Here is a 25,247-nt window from a genome sequence, read left to right as displayed (position 1 = left end):
ATATTTTCTGCCATATTGTACATGAAACTTTGGTATTTTTCTCAAAGAATAGTCTAATAAGTCTTTAGCATTAGTGAAGGAAATTTTCGATGCTGTATGGTGTAGAGAACAGAGGAGCATTTAAAAAATCACCAAAACAAGTTAACAATTTGTGCTTTAACTTTTAAACTAATGTATACAGTACCAAATGTGTGTATTAGTTCATTTTATTGCATGTGTACTGAACTTTATGTGGTTTATTATGTGACAGAATTATATGGTTAGGGCTGAATTCCGGAAATTATATTTCATCAACATCTCTTTAAGTTTAAATTCGTCATGTAAATGAAAAGAGTATTGTATGTTGAGTCCAAAAACTAGGTTTCATTAGACCTTTCTGAGCATTAGTTTCCTTTCTGAGGTTATTCATTACTTCACAGTATTAAAGATTAAATAAATGATTTGAAATATTTATAGTGATTCCATAACTATGTAGAATATAGCCTTCAGCTAGTTAAAACTTGCTTACCCTAGCTTACACATTTACTTAAGCTTAAATGCTTGCCTTATAATTATCATATACAAGTTTAGAGCTACTCAACAGCTACGTTAGGATTCTTCTTAACTATTACTTTCTGTATAAATGAAATAAGTATGAAATATGCTATTTCCAAAAGTTTCAACTGGCAACATCATTCAACAAGTGGACAAGTAATTAAAAGGAAATCGCTTTCCTCACTGCCTGACAGTGTACTTGATAGAAATGCTATCTTTTCCACTGCTTTCCTGACCTTGAAAGTTGCTTACGTTCTTTTATATGTAAAGTATTTATTTATAATTTTTAAATGTATGTTTTATTTGTTAAGAATACTGGTTAATCATGCTAAGCTCTCACATTTCTCCTAAATAATAAGATATCGCAAATGAAAAAACAACGTAGAAAAAACCTTACCTTTTGCGTTTATTGTGCATATTCGTAATTATGACAATGCATGTCATAAATAAATAGTCCAGTTCCATTTTATAGTTAGGGTTTTAAAATTTTCATCTAGTCAAATGAAAAATAATTAATAGAAAATGGGAAACTACTGTAATTTTTGTATTCTTCATGAGTAATGGGCATTTGGTACAGTAGCTCAGTAGTAAATTATGAAAAGAAGCAAATTGTGAAATAATATCATATAATGGGTCAAAATTATTTATATAGTTACCAGTATAAGGATCGAGCATGTGGGTTCTTATTAATGCACTATTAGCCTGGTCACACAATGAAAGAGAATGAAAGGGCAATTTTGAATGACATTTCTATCAACTTTGGAACTGTCAACCTCTATTATGTCCTTGGGGCTTTGCACTTTTTGGCTTTCAGACTTCTGTGCTGCCTCGAATACAGGAGAATATTAAGATTTCCAGTGGGTCTCTTGCTCTAATCAGTGCTTTGGTAGTCATTTTTTAGTGTGCGCATGTAATAGTTCTTAATGCTTAAAGCTAAGCGTATGACATTTCACCCCATCAGCACCCACGTCTGCATCATCTTCATGGACACCACCTCTCCCCCAGTACACACACCCACACTTGATTTCCTCTGTACTCATAAATCTCTGTTGCAACTCTGGGAATATGTTCCTTTCTTTCTGCACAGTCAAGTGAAACAGCGACCTGTAATTTCTCCAGGTATCCCCTCAAAACTTTTCCAAGAGTTGTGATGCTGTCAAAAGAAGTTTTCAGACTATCGTGACAAAAGCCTGTAGTTTCATATAGAAAGTACTAAGCAGGTACAACTTTCATAAGGGAAAAAGTGCCTAGAATATTTACAGTTGCATAGTAAATAGTTGATAAAGCTCCGATATGACAGGATATTTAGGCTGAATAAGGGGGAGAAAATCTGAATTCTAATCCTTATTGGCCCACTGAATCTCAGTAGCATTTTGTTTATTATGCATATACCTTTTCATTTATTATTATTAGCATATGATATGTTCTGATAACATTTTAAAGATTGAGATAACATTACATATTTTCAATGTTACCTCCTTATATTAAGGAAGATTTTTAAAGGGTTTTGAAGCCTAGTAAATAAAAATTTTTAATAATCTCCCTTTATACTATATAAGGCAGTGTCTCTGAAATGTTAGTATGCATCAGAATCACCTGGGTATGCTTGTTAAAACACAGGTTGCTGGAACCTACCTCCAAAGTTTCTAAGATTGAGAATTTGCTTTTCTAACAAGTTCCCAGGTGGTGCTGATGGTACCAGTTCAAGGATCGCATTTTGAGAAGTTCTCATCCATACTGGAGTATAGGGAAAAAAAGACAATATTCCTGGGGATCTGCCATCATATATAAGGATTATGGCTGACTAGCTCAACTAAATGTTGAAAGATCTGGAAGGGATTTTTGCCCTGTAGTTTTTAAAATGCTTAGTTCAAAATTGTATATTGAGCCAGTCATGGAATTATTTTACTTCCTTCCAAGATTCTGTGAATTCATATAAATTTGATATCATGGTCAATAATTTATTATGCATCTAACATGATCCCAGATTGCCATTTGAATTATCTCATGGATTTTCAAATAATTGTTATTTTCTCTGAGACAGAAAATAGAATTGAAAAAAAATGTTCAAGTGTAATTTTCCCTAGCCTGTTCATAGGCTTCCTAAGTGAAGGTAACCATGGAATCAAATAACAATAAATCACTTTTAAAAATATAAATTTGAAATATCATATTATATACCATTTTTTACCACTTTTGAAAAGTGATTTATTTCAATGCTTTGGGGTAAATATATACATCAAATTTTATACACATTGATTAATGTGTTTCCATTGTCACCACATCACACCATTTGATTCTAAATTGATCCACTTTCAACAAGTTATCCTGCTATTACTGATAGATATTTTGTGTTCTTAACTCATGAAGATGAACCTAAGTGGATACTAAATTTTTGTTCTCCAATAATACCTATGTAAAATTGGATATAAGGTAAACACTAAAGTACAAATGACACAATATTCCAATTTTAGAGCACAAAAAAAGAATAACTCTCTTTGCAGTGAAAGAAAAGTAATATAATGTTAAGATTATCTGATCTTATATATTGTGATAGACATTTTAGTGATAATTGTATCCATAAATTTTACATATGAACTTACATAAGAGCTAATGTAGAAAGGTATAAAATAGAATGTAAACTATGTAAACTTGACCTATTCAAGCCTAGAACAATTGGAAATTGCCATACATGCTGAGCTGACCACATGCAGCTCTTCATACTACCATGTAGTACACGGTAAGGAAAATCTGGAAAACAAATCTGGATTTTTAAAAATGTAATATTAAGTGTTTAGAACAGTGTTGCATATAAATAAATAGTATATATTAATATAATGCTAATTATGTTTATGTTCATTTTTAGATCAAACCCTAAAGTGTTTCTGTGAAACCTAGGAGAAAAGATTATTTTCTAAGAGAGAAAGTTTTCTTCTTTTTTGTATTTAATTTGGAGAACAGTTCTAATCAGAGGTACACACCATTTAGCTCCTCTGTGATGGGATATTCTGGGTACTCTAAGCACCAGGGTCCAAAGATGCTTGGGACTCAACACCTATTCTTTGGAGGTTGAAAAAAAAAAATCTACATCATAGTTTCATGTGAATTATGCATTGTCTCTCAATAAAAATGAATAGTACAAATAATATCTTCCTTAAGAATATTTCTTACAGGTGTCATCAGTTATATGCTTTCTGGATAGTTAAGTGCACATGTACTTTCTCTTATACCAAAGGTTTTTTTATGATATGTAGTTGAAAGTGCTGTTGTTGACAGCTAACCAAACACTGTTATGTTCAGACTGAATGTTAAGATCACTGGTAGAGTATTTGATGGGAAATGACAGGCAGTATACCTGTGTTTTTCTAGGCATTTTTAATCAGACTTTCCTTATCACAGCTCATGTTCTAATGATCATTGCAGGATGAAGTGGCACAGCCACTGAACCTATCAGCTAAACCCAAGACCTCTGATGGCAAATCACCCACATCACCCACCTCTCCCCATATGCCAGCTCTGAGAATAAACAGTGGGGCAGGCCCCCTCAAAGCCTCTGTCCCAGCATCATTAGCTAGTCCTTCAGCCAGAGTTAGCACAATAGGTAAGTTCTGTTTCTTTTGTTCTTGCTGATTTTCTATTTATGGCAATTGAATGAAAGCATCTTTTAATGGCAAATCACGCATACCCTCTGCATGGCTTTAGTTCCATAGGAGAGTTTCAATGTGATGAACCTCATAGGTCTGTTTTAAACATGCAATTGAAATTTATAACTGAAGTCCAAGTTATAATGTCCCCCTGAGAATCTCATTGAACTGGTTACGTTTGTTGATATAACTGATGTTCTTAAGTTTATGAAAAAGAGGCCTGACTAATCACAGAGAGCAATGGTTCCAGATTGTTGTTGTTAGGTGACTTGCCTTTTCAGTCATTTAAATTTATTTCCATTTTGTGTGATGTGTACAAAGTATACGTAATGATGAAATACATTCTGCCTGGATGAGCAGCCAACCATCAGGATGTCAGTTTTTTCTCAGTTCCGAGTCGCTTGAAACTTAACTTGTACACACCAAAGTATTATAAAAAGTCGGTCTCTTTGCTTCTCCATAATTGTCATTTCAGTAGAGTAAGCAAACACCAGAAAATGCTTCTATAAGCTAACTTTTAAGAAATTCCAATAGTTTTAGTTTAGTAAAACGTAAATTAGACTGTAAATGTTGGGTTGGCCAAAAAGTTCGTTTGGGGTCTTCATAACATCTTACAGCGAACCCGAACGAACTTTTTGGCCAACCCAATGCTTACTTCAACCCACATTTATTGATGCTTATTATTTTCATACAGTTATGAGGAAGCTAGCACAGACCACTAGCACAAACCCCAGCTAGGGTTTAGTTGGGAGGAAGTCATGTATCTTAATAGTACAAATCAGCTATTGTGAGTGCTATTCCAGAGCACAGATAACAATGCTAGAGTCAAGAAGAGGAGAGTATTAGATTCTGTTTGGGAAGGCTGAAGGATAGGCTAATCAAATGGAGCCTTTAAGAAGAGATGCATCCCTAGGCATTTTAGGCTGTAAAATGGAACCCAGAGTAAAATATCACATTTTTGAGAAATGCACTGATTTGGCTAACATATAGAATGAGTGTAGTGGAGCGTGATCAGAGTCAGAACTGAAAGAGGTAGATGGAATCTGATTTGATGCTATCCTAAGAAATTTCTGACTTTTTCTCCAGACACCAATCTGCTTAGAACTTTAAGAAGAGTATTGACAGCAGAAAGGGACTGGAATCAGGGAAGTCGTTGTTTTAGCGTAGGACAAGAATAAGTTACACGAAATAGAAATAAGCAATGATAAAACAAAGGAGAGAATAGATTGAAGAGGTGTCATTAAAAAAGAATTGATGTAACTTATCCACAATGGAACGTACCGGGTGAGGTTCAAGCTGGAGACAGAAGAGTCTGGGAATTTGAATTTATAAAATAGACAGAATAGTGCCTCCCTGACCTGTGAAAGAGAAGACCAGAGTAGAAACAGGTTTGGGGGAAGACGTAAACATAAAAATTCAGTAAGTGTTGAATTTGAAACTTAAGAAGCCATTTAGATAGAGAAGTTCAGGAGGACATTGTTAATGCAAATCTGATATGTGAAAGGGGTGCTATAATTTTAGACATGGAAATTATTCCTTAATGAGGTTCTGGAAGCCATCAGAGCAAATAAGAATATAAGAAGTATATGGTAAGAAAAGAAGTGGGGTAAAGAGTCACAGGTATTACCTGCTGTATTAGTTATCTCTTACTGTGTAACTAACTAACTTAAATCTTACCAGCTTAAAACAGCCAACATTTATTATCTCATAGCTTCTAAGGGTCAGGATCTGGAAGCAGCTTAGCTGGGTGATCCTGGCTTAGGGTCTCTCTTACGGTTCCAGTCAAGATGGAAGCCAGGGCCTAGGACTTTACTGGAGATAGACAATCCTTTTCCAAAATGACTTACTCGCATGGCTGTTGCCTAAAGACCTCAGTTCTTTGCTACGTGGGTCTTTCCATAGAGCTGCTCATAGCATGACAGCTTACTTTCCCCAGAGTGAGTGGTCCAGCAGGGAGAGCAGAGAGAAAGCCATGGTGCCTTTTATGATCTGGTCTCCAAAGTCACACACAGTCAGCTCTGCTTTATTCTTTTCATTATAAGAGAATCACTAAGTCCAGCCCAACTCAAAGAAAGGGGAATTAGGCTCCAACTCTGAAGGAAGGACTATCAAAGTATCTTTGAACATATTTTTAAAGCACCACGCTTTTTTTAGGGGGAAAGCTCTTGAAGAACAAGTGAGGATCCTAGAATAAGAATGGAGATAAGGCAATGGCCTGCTTGCCTAGGACAAATTAAAGTTTGAAAAAGGAGGGGTTATTCAGTGGTGTCACATTCTGTAGAAAAGTTAAAGAACATGAAGAAGAAACGCCTTAGGATTTAGCTGGAGGTTGTGGCCACGTAGACTGTAACAGAGAGATTTTGTAGAATGGTTTAGCAGAACTTCAGTTGTAAAGATTTGAAGAACATGAGGACAGAAAGTGCAGCTGATATATGGATCAGTCTTTTTGTAACCTTGGGGTTGAGAAGGGATTGTATTTTGAGAAGGCTGAGTAGTGGAAGGTTTTAGAATAGGAAATCATATGTATATATATATAAACAAAGGTGAGTTGGAGAGATCTATAGATATGAAAGAGTGCATGGGTGACGACAGAGCAAGAAGAAATGAGAGAGGATTACCTTTGGAAAGAAGAAATGCCCCTTCTTTTCTCTAAGACTGAAGGAAATGAGGAAAAAAGAGGTACAGTTACACAGAAATTGTGGGATGGACAGAAGGAAAGCTGAAGGAGTGTATTTCAAATGCTTCTATCTCTACAACGTTGAATTCCAGATTATTTGCAAAGAGGAAGTCAGTCTGGGCCAGTGGGGCAGCAGTGAGAAAAGAAACAGCAAAAACTGAGGTTTTGAGAGGTTTGAAAATGGTTTGGGGCATATGTGTTCCTTTTATCGTTGTGCACCATTCTGTTATGATCTCTCTGTTACTCTGCTCAACATCCTAAATGGACACCAAGATAAGATTTGCTTTCATGTCCGAAGCATGTAAAAGAAAAAAATATTTTATTTGGCAAGAACGATTCACTTGCATAATAGACATGAAAGCTCATAAATATCGCAGTGTTGGTATATGAGCTACTTTTGTAATATCCCCAGAACTGGAATATTTAACTAAGGGAATAACTAATATATTTGCAATTTTTGTCATGTGAGGATTTTTTACTTCAGCATTCCAAGGATTAAATATGACAAAATATTTTAGAAAGACAAGAATGCATTTAATGACATTTATCATCTGACTTTTTCCACTACTAAAACTTCTCTTATTTTTTTTCCCTGAAGTGTCCCTCTGCCACATACACATCCCTCATATTTTCCAAGGATTTGATGCCACTACAATTTACTTTTCTCTTTTCAACAAATGCAGATGTTGAAAGCTGAAACTGTAATGAGTAATAATGTAGTTGGATAAAAGCTGTGAGCATTAATGGTGTTGTAAAGGTCACCCCTGAAAGAAGAATGAATGTGTTATGCCATTAATAATCCATGGAAAACCGTGAACCAAAAGATAACTTAAGTTATCGTTAATGACATGCGGCTCTTTGCTATATATCTATTAGCTACAAATAAAGAAAGTGAGTTTTTGAGGTTGGTGAGCAATATTACAGTGTATTCTATAAGAATACTTTTGTATAGTATGCAAATGGTAGGCAGCTCCAAAGAAAGCTCCTTAAAAAGCACGAATAGTTCAGAAGAATGATGGGTAATTTTGACCAGATGTTATCTTTCCCTTATTGGCCTTTTCAACCTATACTGTGCATATGTATAACACTCTAAACTTTTATCAAAGCATTTTTAGTCTATTTTTTCACTGCAGCTTATTTTAGAATTATAGACCTTTAACTAGATAGAGCAAATATCCCTGTCATCTAGTCAGAAATTGTTATATTCCAGGTAAGGAACTGAGGCCTAAAGAAGCTAAGTGCTTTGTTCTCCAAGAAGAGTTATTTGGAATAGTATAAAAGTTAGGTGAGGGATGAGAGGGGCTTCATTCCTAAATTGAAGTGATCCCCTTGCACTTCAGTTTCATCTCTTGCAATGGAATATTCCTCCCGAGGTCGAGGGCCTAGCATCTGCACCTGAGATGTCTCAAGAACTCCTGATGCCATTGCTGTTTAGCTTAATGCTATACTATTGATACTTGGTTTGTGTGCTTTGAATTTAAGCGAACTGGGTATATCTTGTGTCCTATGAATCTTCTTTCTGATTCCCAACCAAGGACAGATTGAAATTGAGTCAACAGTTGTGTAACACCCAGGGCTTGTATTTAACAAAATATTTTTTTAAATATATATTTTCTTATGGAAAGAAAATCCATGTATAATTGTGTGCTATTTTTCCAATTAAAAATAATCCCAAGGGCAAAAAGAAAAAAACAAAAGAAGTTAAGTGCTTACCCAGGGATTCTAAGTCCCTGTCCCAATGTAGACAGCCCTGTGGCTATTACCGCTATTTTAATTTTAAGAAAACAAATGTACATGACCACCTAGTAACTTGCTCAGACTCACAGCCAGTGGAGCTTGAGGACTTACAGGCATAGTCTCTGGGTTGCTTGCTTGCTTTTTAGTTGTTGCCTATTGGCAGCCTCTCTGCCTTAGATGTTCTTCTCAGTCATCTATTTATCCTTTCCCTCATTCATCCCATAAATGAGTATTGAATATCTTCTCTATGCCATACATTTTGCTAAGTCTGGAGGATAAGCGGATGAAAGTCTCGGACTGAGGCTTTAGATACCTACAGTCTTTGTTGTGTCATGTCTTTGGAAGATATTGGAACATACTGTTCTTGCCCTTCATTCCTCAGAGCCATTAGTACATGAAAATTAAAACTTCACTGAGCAAATGTAGGAGATGCACACTGATTCAGTAAAATTAAGGGAAATATTTTCAAGTCCAGTAATGTGATATTTTATTTCTACAACTTGCTAATTTAAAATATGATGACGTCAAGGAGGATTTTACCTTAAAATTTCGTTAATTTACATTTTTTAAATGAGAAAAAACTTCTGTGAGGGTGGGTTATTGAACAATATTGTAACCATTTCATAGAAAGCCATTGGATTATCAGGAAGTTAGGGATATTATTTAACAGCTGACAATATTTGCATAGCACTTTACAGTTTACGAATTGCTTTCACATTTATTATCTAATTCTCAAGAATTTTCACAGATGAAGAAATGGCTACATATCAGGGTGCCAAAAATTTGATGATGATTAAGTGACCTCAAAAAATAGAAGAAAAAATTATTATTTGTTGAAAATTACTTGAAACTCATGTGCCCTTACTTTTACTACAGCTGAAAAGTCCTACATAAAATAATTAAATGAGGTAAATAAGAATTTGTATTACCCCTGATAGCATCCTTTAAATCCATGAATTTTAAGAAATCTGTGTCATATGGTTCAAGCTTCCATTGATATGATGACATCTTCCATTGATATGATGACATAGATAATCAGTGAACTTGGAATTATAAAGGCAGCTACTTTCAACTTAGAAATATGCATTTATTCCTTCAACAGACCTTACCACGGGCCAAAGGAATAAAAGACTGAAAGAAAAAAAATGCCCTCAAATAACTCATAGATTGGCGTGAAAGATAAATTTAGGAAAACAAAAGACAATGTGACAGTAAAAGCATCTCCAGGGTTTTACAGGAGCATGGAGATGGGAAGTACTAAGGTTGCCAAGGAGCATGTCTAGGGTATGTCAGGAAGGTCCTTACAGAAGGGGTGACACTTGAGTAAATTCCCAAACACACCAGAAAGCCACTATTTCAGTATAAGAAAAAAGCTTGGGAGACAGAGGAGGGGTGGGGAGGAGGAGGGCCTGTCCCTGGAACAGGAAATAGTTCTGTGCAGCTTAAGCACAGAGGTCTTGAGAGACCAGCAGGAAATGATGCAGGAAGGATAAGCAGAGTTGATATCATGAGACTTTTAGGCCATTTTAAAGTGTTTGGAATTTATCCCAGAATGATGTTTTTGGGGGAACATTAAAGAGTTTCTTGTTCCAGGATATTTGGGAAACTCTACATACTGTTGTTATCTCTGGAAGATTCACAGTGCACATGAACATATTCAAGATTTTGAGAAGACAAGCAATGAAGAAACCTTTTTAACCTTAATTTAGTGTTTCCCACACTTTTTTGAACATGGAATTATTTTTTCACAGAATATACAGATCATAAACTTATGAAATGCTCCTTTAAGCACTAGCGTAGTAAGAGATGGGTTTTTAATCAGGTAAAGTGACGTGATTCAAATTCCCTTTTTTGGAATATTTCGGAATGCTTTATCTGGAAGAAGAGTAGGAGATATGTTCAAGGGATGTAAGCTTAAAGATAGGGAAACGAGTTAAGAGGTGAAGGCATTAGCCCAGGTGAGATACGAGGTGGCTTTAGCGAAAGCAGAGGCCAGTGGGGATCGAGAAAAAGTGCATTTGAGAGCTGAGGAGGAGGCATAACTCCAGATCTTGGTTGTCTTTTGTACATATGGGGTGAAGGAGGTATCTTAGATGGCTCCCAAGTGACCAGATGGGCAACTGGAAAGGGAATATGGAATGTAGAAAGAACGGATTGAGGCAGTAGGAAGACGATGAATTCTGTGCTAGCCATGCTGCATGGGACATTCCAGTAGAGAAGCCTGGTAGGTACATGTACCTGGAAATCAGGAAGGGTTTGAGGCAGGCGGTAGGTATTCTACAGTCCTTGGGATCACCCCTTGAGTGTTAGGAACATCCTTAAGACCAATTGCCGTACGTTGGTTTGGAAGGCCGCCACAACAAATTACTATAAACTGGGTCACTTAAAGCAAATTTATTCTCTTACTATTTGGAAGCTAGAAAGAAATCCAGAGTCAGAGTGTCAGCAGGGTTTAGTTCCTTCTGGAGGCTCTGAGGGAGAATCTGTTCCGTGCCTCTCTCCCAGCTCCTAGAGGCTACTGGCAATCCTTGGTGTTCCTCGGCTTACAGATGCATAACTCCAGTGTCTGCCTCCACGCTCACGTGGCCTTCTCCCCTGTGTCTATGTGTCAAATCTCCTTTCTCTTAGAAGAACACGAATCATTGAATTTAAGGCCCACTGTAAATCCAGCGTGATCTCATTTCAAGATCCTTAATTTAAACATCTGCAATGACTCGGTTTCCAAATAAGGACACATTCACAGATACCAGGGGTTAGGGCACAGACATATCTTTTTGAGAGACACAATTCAACCCATTACAAGTAGTTTACTGTTTTTCCTTCTACCTTTTAACAGGTTCTTCCCTTGTGGAGCAGCCATTTACTCACTCTTTCTGTTTAGATTTTATCCCCTCTAAGATTGGACTTTCCGGTTTGTCCCTCTTTTTCTGCCCCTGAAAATATATAACAGGGACCATTTTAATTTTGAGAATTTTGTTGGTTATGGTTAAGAAGAAACACCAAGGTATAAAAAAAATCAAATTTTGGTAAATGTAACACAGTCACAGACTCTCATACATTTCTTACATTAATGATCCCTAACCTGCATTTCCCAAATCTCATTTGAGGCACTAACTGGAAGCCATATTGGCCTTTGCCCTCCCATTTTCCCTCTAAGAAGCTCACCAAACCTCTCCTAAACACTTCCTTCTGATCCTAAGATGTACTTGCTGCCTGAATATATAATGAAGGCAGAATAAAATGTAGCAAGTGATCATTTGGGGTCCTTTGAACTCTAATGGGTGACTCCCATTTCACTGAACCTCTGTGCCAACAAGAAATGATATCCCCTCACAGATTTTATCATAATGGTCAAAGCCGTGCAACAAGACTGCTGAGGATGAGCATATAGGGAAAATGAAAGAGGAAAAAAGAGAAAAGAATTAACATTTTTTACTGCCTCCTCAGGTGTACCAAGTGTTATCTACTCCTGCACATGTGTTATTTCATTTAATTCTTCCATCAACCTTATGTTCATTTTACAGTTGAAAGAAATGGAAACTCAGTGAAATTAAGTGTTATAATTTGGCAAATATCACACTTCCTAAGAAGCAGAAACCTGGATCCATCTGAATCCAATGCCCAAATTCTACCTATTTCACTATGCCATTTTGTAAACTGACAGTTACTGAAAAACTTTCATGGACCATTTATTATGCTAAGAGACTATATTAACTCATTTAATCTTCACAATGTCATGTTTATCTAGTGAGGTTAGTCCATTTAACCAATAAGACCAGTGAGATTTAGAAAGGTAAAACAATATGTACAATTTATATAGCTAATAAGTAGCAATGTTAGGATTTTAATTTAGGCTTATCCAACTCCAAAGCACAAATTATTTTCTGGTAATGGAAACCTTGGACCAAATCTAAGTAGCAAATGAAGTAAGATCCCAGGCAAGGATATGAAGATGGAGAAGTCAGAGATGAGGATCCAGTGCTATGATGAGAAACAAGGAAGGAAGGAGTGTCAGTAACAAAGGGATTGTCAGTGCTGTTTCTGCCAGGACGGAAAGTGTCCCTTGGGTTTGGCATTTGAAAGAGCAAGGGGCGTGGAAACAAGACTGTAGCAGGAATGGGAGAGTGAGGAAGGAATGGGAGAGTATGATATGAATCTTTGAGAAGCTTGGCTTGGAAGGTAAAGAAACAGGATTGGAACGAGAGGGCAACACAAAGTTATGAGACTTTATTTGCTTGTTTCAGGAGGAGAATCTTAAGTACTTACAAGTTGAGGTGGTAACGATAGTAGAGAAGTTCAAGTGGATGATGTAAATGTGAAAGAGAATAACCGGTAGAGAGGTATGGAAATCTAGAGCATGAGTTTGGGGGATTTGCCTTGAATAAAAGTAGCGGTGCCATTTTCATTGAAACAGGAGGTGGCAGTGGGCCTACATGGAGATCGATTTGAAGCTGGCCTGGGGTGGGAGTCAGGGTGGGCAGGAAGGTGAGAGTTCAGCCTTACTGGTCTTTCCAGAATTGGAGGTGAGGCCATTTACTGAGAGAGGGAATCAGCAAAACTGGGAAGTTGGTGACTGTGAAGAGAACAAAATGTAAAGAACCAGCAGACAATCCTGTTATGATTCAACTCTGTAATATGTAAATGGCTTTATGATTTAACACAGCAGATACAATGTTAGAATTTCATATAGCATTTTAACTAAAATTCAAGTCTCTGAAAGCAAGAATGTTTCTTTTAAAGCGAGCACCTATATCCACCTGCACACAAACACATCTCACATTGGAAATAGCCATTACAGAACATATGTACGTCTGTCAGTTATTCACCCTTGTAGTAATAGATGCATCCTTTCTGCATCTATATTAATGATTTTTCCTACACAGTGTTATCTTGGCAGTGCCTAAAAAGCATAAAGAATTCATACTTTTATTCAGTGTCATGTGCCAAATCATTTCAAATATATTTGTGCTCTGGAGAAGCTAAATAGACTACAAAAACACATGGAACCAGGCTGTACATAAACAGGGGTTAGAGGATAGGAAAAAAGGCTGATCCTCTTAAGATCTTTTACTAAACGAACACATACCAAGACCATCCCTGTCATTTAAGAGCTGCATTTCTTTCTAGAGTGGTAGTGTTAGTGAACAGAATGAGTTCAAGAATAATATATTAAGAAGGTTGTGTAGGAGAACCAAGTCCAGATGTTGAGGATAATGTAAGGTTAAAAACGACCGTAATTTTAAGTACATATTAACCCTAAAGGGCTGACCCAGATCTAAATAGTTGTTCATGATTCATATTGTATTTATAATGAACAAGGATGTTTTGTTCTTTTGAATACATTCCAATGAATTTAGCTCAGAAAAGCAAAATATATAGTAGCTCTCAAGGCTCCCCTTTCTATCGCCGACCCTGGAACTTCTCTTTCTGCCTCAAGGAGATCAGAGGAGGGTGCTGAGTCTGTGCATAGTAAGGGGGAAGGACATGGATCATTTAGAAGCCTTCCAGCTCTGAAGCACTGCGCTAATCTGACATCAGCTTCTTCAATAGAAATGTTTAAGCAGCAAGAAAGTATTCTAGGTTTTTTGGCAATCGGCAGATCAGATAGAAGAGTCTAGCAATACGACGAGGTCGTGTAATCTGACATGATTAGACAAGGCTCTTTAGTACCAGAACATTCATAATTGAGACAAAGAAAGAGTATTAATAACACTTTCCTAACACGGCAGTTAGCCATTTTATATTTCCTTTCTTTAATCTTAGTGTTTTTCAACAAATCATGGGATTTAATAGCGTGTTTTGGCAGATTAGAGGATTTATGGCCCAGATGTTTTTTGTTCTAAAAATGGATTAGAGTGTAAAGTTTGCTGGAATCCATGGAACATGTTGAGGCAAGCCGGTCATTTTATGTGTGATTAGTGCCTGCCTTCTGTCTCACAGTCCCTCCATCTGTCACAATTCACCAATGGATCTGCTTAGATTTAGCCTCATGTCACAAACAAGTCCCTTTTCTGGGCAATTTCATATTATAGATTCAGTTTATGCCATTTTATGCCCTAGTTAAAAGATAGGGAGAGTGAAAGATGATATATTAGCTTTCCTTTCAATATTTGCAAAACAATCCCTTCCCATCGCTCTTCTACCCTAAAATCATGCAGATTATCAGCATAATGTGCGTCAATAAATAAATGACCAGAGTTAAAATTCAGTTAAAATTAGCCTTTCTCCTTACACCTGTTATTCTTTAAAAGAAATATTTGAGCTTTCTTTTTTTTTTTTTTCCCCCTAACTCTGGATTGTGGAGTTGCGGCACAAGTTGGTCATTTGACCATCCTATTAAGAGTGTGAATTAAGTGTGATTATAGTTACCCAGTAGCCACAATTTATTATTCAGCAATTACAGGTGCTTGGTTACATTCTGTGCTTGAGACTTAGCCTCTTAACTATTGCAAGTTTGTATCTGTAACAAGACATTGCCAACTGTGGTTTATTTCACCATGGTTGGATGCAGGGGGGAAATGCTCTTCTTTCAGTCAGTTAACAATGATTTGTTCCTTCCGTATATAACGAACGTAATAGAGCCATACTCAAACTCTAAACTGGCCTTTCTAATACTATGAGAGTGTCAGTAATTAATAGTAATTATTATCAATACCTGTATCCTATGGTAACATTCAAATGATCCGTATAGGAAAAAAAACCAAAGATAGGTTGTATTTTTGTACTACAGAATATTCAGATAACTAAAAAAAGTTTATCTAAAAATTATATTTTAAACTTCTTTTTCAAACATGTGGAAACAGCTGTATTTCACTTAAATATTACATTTTGATAACAAATGTTTGGCACCATGTTGATGTAACTGTGTGAATCAGTCATCATCAATTATTTATTCATTCATTCATTTTAGACTGATTCCATTGAGAAATTAGTACATGCCAGACACTAGCCATTCCCAGAAAAGAAGTGATTTTTATGGTGAAAGGTTAACCTATCCATGCACTTGTACAAAACGTATCCTTCGTTCTGTTACATCTTCAGGTTATTTAAATGACCATGATGCTGTCACCAAGGCAATCCAAGAAGCTCGACAGATGAAGGAACAACTTCGGCGGGAACAACAGGTGCTTGATGGGAAGGTGGCTGTTGTGAATAGTCTAGGTCTCAATAACTGCCGAGCAGAAAAGGTTAGTTCCTAAAATAACTGACTTTCCAAAAATACTTAAATTGCCTGACTGTTTTTCTTCTTTATCTTTTTCTCTTCTCACCATCCTTGGAATGACGGTTCTCCCACCCTTTTTCCCTCCATCAGTGCAGAACTCTTCATGCCCATCCTAATCAAAACCATCTGGAAATGAAAAGCGTTATAATTCTCTGCTATCCATCTGAACCTTATTGACAATTAATATCCCCTTTTCTGCCATCACTTTGTATTAAAATGAAGTGGCATTTCAAATACCTGAGTCTCAGTGAAAGTTTTGCTTTACAGAGATGCTCAACTCGTATTTGGGGATGAGCTGGATTTGAAAATGCTGAATCTTCTTTAATCAGCATAAGCTTGGATGATACCCATGCTTGTAGTCTCAGCATCTAAGATCCTGAGCTCGTCATAATGTTTCCAGTGCAAAGCACTGTCAAGTTTTAGGTGACTGCACAATTGGAAATTTTGACTTGATCATAAAACAAAGTTTGCTCTTTAAAATGTGGACATTATTAGTATACCTATTATTACACTTAAGTCCAGTGAAACTTCTGGATTTATCTGAGCTATAATAATTTCAAACTATTTTGTCTAAGCTACATTGTATTTTATTCAGAAAAATATTATGTTATTATAGAATGCTTGGAGTGATATACTTCTTTTGGTCATATTTGGTATTTTTAATTGAAATTTTAAAGTTACTGAATCCCCTTTTCTCAAAATCCTGTAGCTAAATAGATATAGTAGATAAGAGAAAAAAAATGATCAGCTACTTAGTAATAACTTGAAAGTTAATCATCATGGGAAGGTTATGAGTCAAACAGTATCATCCAGAATGAACAGATTGCTAATTTGGATAGCTTTCTGGTTTCCCAGGTTTTATATGGAATTTTACATATAATCTCTAAGAAGCTAGCAATTTGCATAGTGAAGGTGTGACCTTGCCACCACTGTACTTTTCCTCTGGTCCAAACATGGGTCAAAAGGCTGGAGAAATGACTTCAATTCTGTTCTGTTCCTGGAGGGGAGAGCAAAGCATGGTCAAGTGTACATCCCTTGCAGTCTCACAACATAAGAAAGCAACACTGGTGCAGCTCGAAGGGCACAAACATTTTCTAGCTAAGCACCAGAAGGGAAGGGGAAAAGCAAAGTGACAGCTCTAAGAAGGAATGATAGCAAGCATAGAGGAATTTATATTCAAATATTTAAACATTCTTGAAAGGATGCTTGAACAGAAATTCCTTTTCTCTGCTCCCCATGTAGAAATGAGTTTAACACTCAGCCAGATGCTAATGCAAAGTGACTCAAGCTATTCCTCGCAAGCATAGCTAAATTGCCATTATTTGTTAAGCGCATTGAATTCAGCTGTGGATACAGCAGTTGGTTGCATTCAGCAAGCATCTGTACCCTTTTTTTTTTTTTAATCCTCCAAAGCAGAGACAACTCTACCTATCTCCCCCCCTCTCCTCCCCTGTGCTGGCTGGGAATTGTCAAGTGACAACCGACCAAATCCTTTTGGACAGGAAGCCTTCATCCTGAGTTCTATATACTTACAAAACAGGCCTTGTGGTTGGATCAGGGAGCCCATTAAAAGCGCTTTGATGGTATGGAAATTCATCTTCATGAAGCTCGTAGGCCCCTAAGCAGCATGCTGTTTAGCTGTGGTTACAGATCAGTCATTCACATCGGAGGGCAATAATTGTGCTGACGGCTTGTAAGGCAATGGGAGTACATAAAATAATCCTGGGCCCTCCACCATGGCACTGCGAGTTAATCTTCTCTAATACAGATCAGCTGTTGTTCTAACACATGACTTCATGCAGGCTCCAGTGACTCTGCTCAGCCTTTTGATTAAGTAACAGGAGTGGAACCATCTGCATTCATTTTATTCCATAGTTGTCCATTGTTAGGGACCTTATTTCCACTTCTTGTTCCACCTCCTATGAAAGTTCCACAATCAGACTTTATTTTATTTCTCTGATTAGCACCTCCTATTTGAGTTGCAGGAGTGAGAGTTGCCTCTGTTGAAAACTACTCCTTTCAATTTTCCTTTCTCTTTTGTAGAATTATAGTAACTGTTTTTAAAAAAAATCTATTTCTGAAGTAATACCTGCCAGAATCTGTTGGCCAATTAAGATGTCTCCATTCTCAAGAAGCTTGTGCCCCCAAATCTCTTCACCATGCCCTTTCAATGCAGTTGAGTTACATCTTCAACTATAGTCTTATATTTTTATGGGTTTTTAAGTGAAAATCTTAAAAAATGAAATTGTATCATTGTAATTGTAAAATATAAAAATGTAAAAATCTATAATTGTCATAGTCTGGCAAACTCTTGTAATGCGTAAGTAAACCTTTTCAGCAGGAGAATTCGAATTAGTTCATCCCTATGTTACCCTTGACACTTGAGATTGAATCTCTCTTAGAAGCAGGAATTACTGTGGTTGCCTTTTCCTGTTGAAATAGCTTAGCCGGCATTTCTACCAAATTAATGATCAATCTATGTCTTGCAACTTATCGGAATGAAATAATGTCAATTTAAATCTTTTAATTAGTCATTATTCAACATTAGCACCCATGTGTATTAGGGACGGTGCTGTGTACTTGAGGCACTGTATTGAACAAGAAAATATGTCCTCTGCCTTTATAGAGCTTACAGTTTAGATCAAATTATGAGTTTGTTAATCATGGCATATTTATGTGTGTGAATTCCTATAGGAACTGAATTAAGACCCCATACTACTGAGCTTGTCAGATCAGTTATATACCTGACTCGACAAAGATAGCTGCTTGTTTTTCCACATAAAGCAGCATCACTAGACATATTGCCTCATCGTTTTTTTAATACCTACCTTTTTAATAGATTTTTATAATCGCCCAACTTTATCCATGGCCAAAGCATAGTTAGATCTGTAGTTGGTTTGAAATTTTGTTTCACAGTCCCTAACGAAAGACAGAAACACAGTATGTATAAATTCCTCTTATAATTTGCGCTATCGCTCCCAAAAGGACGACATTTTTTCTCTCTTTAAACAATACTCCCAACTTCCTAGACCCTAAAAGTATGTGAAATAAATGTAAGGAGTGGCGAAGATGAAGGAGAGAGAAAGATAGAAAGGAGCTGGGAGAAAGGAAAGGGGGAAGGAAAAGTAATTCAGCCAGATGCCTTCCGTCAGTCTAAAAGGAGATAGCAGGACCCAAGATCCAGATAATTGGAAACCTGTAGCAGAGATCTGTTTTCTTGAGTACACAAGCCTTATACACATTAACTTTTCTTCACATTTCAAATGACCAACATGCTTGTCTCAACTAGAATGTCTTAATTCTGAAAAGCTGTAATTGGGCAGTGAAAACAATTAGAGGTGTGAAGATAGGGACAAATGTTTTCCAGTCGTATGTACCAAAACACATAATGAAAGTCATTTGTACTGAAACACATTTTAATTGAAGACTTCTAAAAGATTTTTCATTTCTTTACTTTTCTTGGAAGTGTTTCAACGTACCCAAGAACTGCGTATGTCAGGTTTCTTGGAAACTCTGGGACACAGTGTTATTTATAATTGTCATCTCTGGTTAATTATAGCCTGATTGTATATTCAAATAATGTTATCTTTTACCACTCAGCTCTGTTACAGATTAGTGTTATGGGTGAATAAGTAAGCTTCTCAGGTAGGAAGACTCAGAAGAAGACCCTCATACATACATTTGTTTTGTAAAAACCACCTACTTTGTGTCTTTAACACCCAAATGGCACGGTTTTGACCAGCTACATATTCAGGTTCTGACCTTATAAGCTTACCTGATAGGAAATCATAAAAACCTCAGTCTTTGTCCTGATCCTACCAGGCAACACTAATACAATAGAGACGCAGTGCACTGCAATGAGGAACAGACCAGAAGTTTCCCTGATCGCTTCCCTCACTACCCAATGTAGTTGTCCTAGAAAGATAATGCCCATGCTGTAATATCTGTTAGAAATGTTTGTCATAAGATGTATCAGGATATCTAAATACAGTAGCTTCAACAAATACTGATTAGTTTTTAGCCTACAATGAAGTTCAGGAGTAGGAGGTTGGTGGCATTAGCTCATTAGTTCAGTGATGTCAGGGTTGAAATCACTTGATTATCTGGGTTGTTCCCTTAGAGTCACAAAATGTTGCTGCACCTACAACTATGCCATGAAGGCAGCAGACTCAGAAAGAAGTTATTTTCTCTTCGCTGAAGTTCGGTCTTCACTCACATAGTCATATTTCACTGCACCCCTCAAGCCGACTTCCATAAACATCTCCTTTGGGTAGAACTGGGTCATTTGCACATTTTCATGACAATTACTGGTCAAGGAAGAGAGGCCACTTTAAATGGATCACAAATTATTTTCTGGGACTGAATTAGAGACCTTATCCTATCCTTCCTGAGATCAAAGGATATCTTTTTTTTTAAGAAAGGCAGACCGCTACCTGCAGCACCTCATTTGGATGTGTCTCGAGTCTTGGAAGCTTGACTAGCCTACTTTCTTCTAGGAATGGACCTTGAGAGCTTGTTTGGAGGGTCTAGCAGGGGAGAACAGCTTCTCATATACCCTCGACCGAAAAAGGGCCCTCCACTATTGGGGAAGGCCATCCTCTTCCACTGAGCTTACAGCTCCAGGAGGGATGTACATGGATCCATCGGGCAGGAAAGGGGACACCTGTCTAGCCATCCAGATCAGCCAATCAACCCTGGTGATCAGTGGGGTGACAGAGGTCGCAGCCAGATCACCCTCACATTTAAGGGATATCTTAAGACCAAAGGTTATATTGGCAGGGACAAAAAGAAAGACCAGAATGGCTACCAGGTAGGAAAAGGCCATTGTCAGCCATGGCTACATTATAAAAATGATACCAAAGCTCTCAAATATTTTCATCATAAAGCTGATTTGTTTTGATTACATTTGATGTCATCTATCTAACTACTTTTGCTCTTCTCTGTTGCATGTCCAGGGCCTTATACCTTGTCTGTGTTTCAGAAAGAATTAAATTAGATTCAAGATTGTGTACAAGAAAACATTGTTTGGTGCCAGGTTAAATCAATGAATGTATGTTCATCCACATACTTTCTACATATTAAGGCCAACTTCTGTATTACTTCTTGTATATAAAAAAGATGTCACTCACAAAAATAAACATACAAATATGTGCATGTATTTCTTAAGGTAGAGAGTTTGTTCATCAAACATTAATTGCCTGCAGTGTACCTGAAATCTAAACACCTGCACAGGCCATGCATTCATCAATAACTGCAAATAAGAATAGCTAGGAAAATGTCTTACTTTTCCTTCTGAGGTTCAGTGAAAATTCTTTGCAGATTTCCATAGAATAAGATGAAAATTTGGTGAATAATATGTATATTTTAAATAATGATTTACTCAGTAATGAAACCAGTTTCTCTTTTTGGTGTCGGTCATATTCATAAGAAGCTTTACCACATACAATATAGATGGACTTGTAAACAAAGGTTAATTTTATTACTCTGGCACTTGGAAACTCTTCCATTACAACCTCCTCCTTTCTGCCATTGTCAACCCTTTTCTTTCCCTTTAACAGAGTGCCAAACATGAAATGACAGTGACCAATGTTGACTTAATGTGGATGTTTAATAATGAAAAAAAGTGTGTCAGTCCCAGCATTAGTTACAAATGGCAGTAAGTGTATCGGATGGCAGCCCTGTAATAATTTTACATCCATCATTCTTTCCTGATGCTTCACTGGCCATCTGATGGATGGGGTCAGCAGTGTTAACTCTTCAGAAACTGACACAGTGTGTCTACTTCAGCATTATCTAACATATGCTCCTTCTCTTAGATAAGGAGAAGGCATGTGAGGAATTGTGAACTACAGGTTTGCTTTGAAAAAGTGAATATGAAGGAACTCATGCCTTTGTATTCGGTGGCAGGTACTACAATTAATTAATGATTTATGGGTGGCTTTTGTAGTTGTTGCCTTTAGCTAAAATGCATTAGAGAAGTCAGATTAGAGCTAGACATTTCAGTGGGAAGAGGAAAAACTCCATGAAGGAGGAAGCCATGTTAGGTAAATCGTTCAGGAGGAAATGAGATAGATCATTGCAACAGTGGGACAAAACAGGAGCTTTTTCTTGGGGGTGTGTGTGTGTGTGTGTGTGTGAGAGAGAGTGAGTGTTTGTCAAACAAAAATGTCCCCAAACTTTTAAATCTCCTGGTTAGAATTTACCTGGGAACAAATTAAAATAACACAAATGGTTAATATTTTCTCTTTATAAAAATGAGTATATATTATTTTTTATCTCTAATGTAATTATTTATTTGGTGATTTTAATTAAAAGATACACAAAATCTGAAGTTGAATATTTGCCTTTTTATTATTGGAGTCTCTCTACTCTAAATACGTATGTAAAATGGATAGAGAACTGCTTTCTAGACAGTGGAATATTAGAAAATCTAGACTAGCTTTTTATGTGCAAGTTGGCATTTGATCCTCAGGTTTTCTTTTCTTTTGTTTTTCATTCATAAAACCTTCTTAATACTGAGTGTCTTAGCTAGGGAACACTTCTTATGGGATAGGAGGGGAGAGGAAAACCCCTTAGTGAATATTATCAGCACAGAGCAGCCAGTTTTCAAAGACCATGACAAAAAGGCAAATAGGTATTATGTCATCACCCATCCATCACTCTATATGTCAGCCTTTCAATAATTCCAATCGACATTCTCGACAGGCTGGTGCAAGTTAAAGGGGCTGTTTGTTTCTAGAAATTGAGTATAGGCTGTCTATAGCCTTTTGTTCCAGATGGTTTTCTTCTGTGTCTTTTCATTTCTTTCTTTTTCTTTCTTTTCTTTTTGGGGGTATTTAATTGAAATACATGCCGAGTTTGCAGACTGCAAAGATCAGAGCTGTTTTCGTCCAGCAGTGGTAACTATGCATTAAACATTTTGATTTGTTTGAGCTTGAAGTTTAGTCCTTTTTTGCCATTTGCTTCATGGAGTTTGTGTATATTTACAGCCTCTGCATTTAATGGCCACATGCCTTATTTTCACAGATGGCCAGTGGAAGACTTTTTCTTTCTCTTAGTATAGCCTGCTTTCAGTTTTGCTACATTTGTCACAGTGCCACTACTTGCAGCTAGCAAGTGCCCACGCTTGGTGGGGAGCAATTATGGTGTGAGTTTTTAAGGAGCTTTTTAAAGGGTTTTTTTTTTCCAGTAAACTTTTTATGGTTTAATTTTCAAGCCTAGAAAAGCTGTGCATGTTTTCAAACAGAGAGTCTTGTGTTCTTTACATCATTCTGGTAGAGGGGTTAGTGCAGGATGGTCCAATAAAATGAGACACACAGGGCATGCCAAATTGGGCTTTCAGATAGACACCCACAGGCCTCTCTGATGATTGAAATTGTCTGTTCATTTAAAGATATGAGGATAGGCTCACAATAGTATTCCTGAAAAAAAACAAGTTTGAAAACACAGTGTGGAGAATGATCTAGATATTTTTAAAGTACATTTCCATGGTACATAGATAAAAGACTAGAAGAAGAATAAACAATCATTTTGCCAAGGTGTTGGGGTTGGAAATTTACATGTCCCCACATTCCTGATTTTTTCAAATTTTCTGTAAGTAAAATAAGAATCACTTTTGTTGTTGGACCAGAAGTGTTATTTTTGAAAACCTGGTCTATTAAGAGTGATCTTTCCTTCCCTTCTCCCTTGCTCCCTTCCTCATCCCCAAGATCAAATAGCTGTCTTCAAGACACTTAAACATTAAGGCACTGAAATAATCAAAGAGCCGTTTGTTTTTCAATTATCCTCATACTTAGTAGATATATTGTATTCTGTATTGCCATTTATTGCAAGTGACTTTAACAATATGGATTTAAAATTATGAGGAAAATATTCTGAATTTAACATTTATTTCAAAGGGCCTCATTGAGTCCTTCCACTTATACCGTTTCTCTTTTACAAATGAGAAACACTTGTTTATGAGTATAGGAGTAAAAGTAGGAATAATAATTGCTATTGATATTTCGTTTGTATCTTAACCTTTTTCAAACTGCTTTCACATCACATTTCAGTTTTGTACAGTATTATAAGCAGGACAGTATTCATATCTTTGTTTTAAAAATAAAAACCTTGAGATATGACATTATTATAGGAATTCGAGTGGTAGATCAGTTTTTAAACCGAGGTCCTCTTGTTCAAATTTCAGTCTGTTTTCTAATGGACCATGCTGAAGATGTTCAAGAAAGTAACTCAGTGCCTGTTTGATTAGATTGTACCCCAGCGTTGGCCATGTGTATTATTTAGTACATTTTTGAGGGGTTATCACACACACACAAAAATCCTTTAATCAATCAACATCTCCATCATTTGTGTATCTTTTTTCCAATTCTTTGTTTTTCCTGTTTCTGCTCCCTTTCTAGGTCTTCCTTTCTTCACCACGCACCAGCCCCCTTCATTAGAGAATGAGCCGGGAAACAGAAAGAATATGTTCCATCTTATTTATTTTGCTTCTCATAGCAGCTCTCATAAAATATGTGAAGTTTTAGCTGTTCATTAAAATGAGATTTTAAATATCTATTCTACACTAAATTTTTTCCCCTAAAACTACCGTGGATAATTGAAAAGTGAACTATAGCCCTGCTGTGCCTCTTTCTATTTGTCAGACCCAGCATTTCGGAACCAAACCATTTCTCTTTAAAACAGTCCAATTATATTTATTTAACTGAGGTAACTACTGGCTACTGAGGCTGCATTTATAAGAATGCATACAGTTTTATAGCTTTTATTCTATGAAAAGGAAAAATTAAAGAGAAAAAGTCTATACGTTTCTGTAGCTCAGTAACTGAGTTACCCATTGTTTATAGAACAGTAATCATCAGATAACATTCCAGTTTTGTGTTTACATCTGTGCAGCCCTCCCACCTACCGGACACCCTGTGTAGGTTGTGAATTTTATTATTTTACTTTGTTGGCCTCCTATTTTTCTCACATTAAGCCTTCTGATTTGACTTGGTGTGCACAGTATCTGTATCTGCCCTGGTTTGAAATAAAGTCATTTTTTTAGACTTTGGCTGAATGCTGAACACATATACAGACACTTGAAAACTCAGGTCTTAGTTTTTCCTCTCCTGCCTTCCCTCTTCCACATGTACAGACCGTAAGCACCCCTGGGACAAGTAAGCAAGGACCAATATTTTACCATGATATTATTCATGTGTACACTCTTTGTGAATGATTTCTTTCCTACGGATTCCTTTGAGTGGCTCTTCGGTTCATTACCCCACACACTCAATGACTTCTTCCTCTCCATGGCAATAGTGTTGAATTTGGACATATAACTGCGTGTTTCACAATGCACCTAGAATCTGTAAATCTGAGTATTATTGGACAGTCCCTTCACAAAATGTATTTCAATAATCATATTTTTTGGGTTTTGTTTTATAATTTGAAATAT

At 36.7% G+C, this 25,247-nt stretch overlaps 1 protein-coding gene across 12 annotated transcripts in view; it reads left to right on the top strand.

Moving 5' to 3' along the window:
* The window catches only part of SOX5 (SRY-box transcription factor 5), a 995,182-nt gene that overhangs the window by 950,119 nt on the left and 19,816 nt on the right, over positions 1 to 25,247 (top strand). For all 12 annotated transcript variants that reach the window (XM_059935452.1, XM_059935454.1, XM_059935450.1 and 9 more), the window contains 2 exons: positions 3,958 to 4,135; positions 15,634 to 15,779. In XM_059935452.1, coding sequence (XP_059791435.1) covers positions 3,958 to 4,135; positions 15,634 to 15,779 — 324 coding nt within the window. The remainder of the gene's footprint in view (positions 1 to 3,957; positions 4,136 to 15,633; positions 15,780 to 25,247) is intronic.

Source organism: Balaenoptera ricei, chromosome 10 (assembly GCF_028023285.1).
Source record: "Balaenoptera ricei isolate mBalRic1 chromosome 10, mBalRic1.hap2, whole genome shotgun sequence".
Taxonomy (NCBI): Eukaryota; Metazoa; Chordata; class Mammalia; order Artiodactyla; family Balaenopteridae; genus Balaenoptera; species Balaenoptera ricei.
The sequence above is the reverse complement of the archived record's forward strand: the minus strand, read 5'-3'. Positions and strand labels throughout refer to the sequence as shown.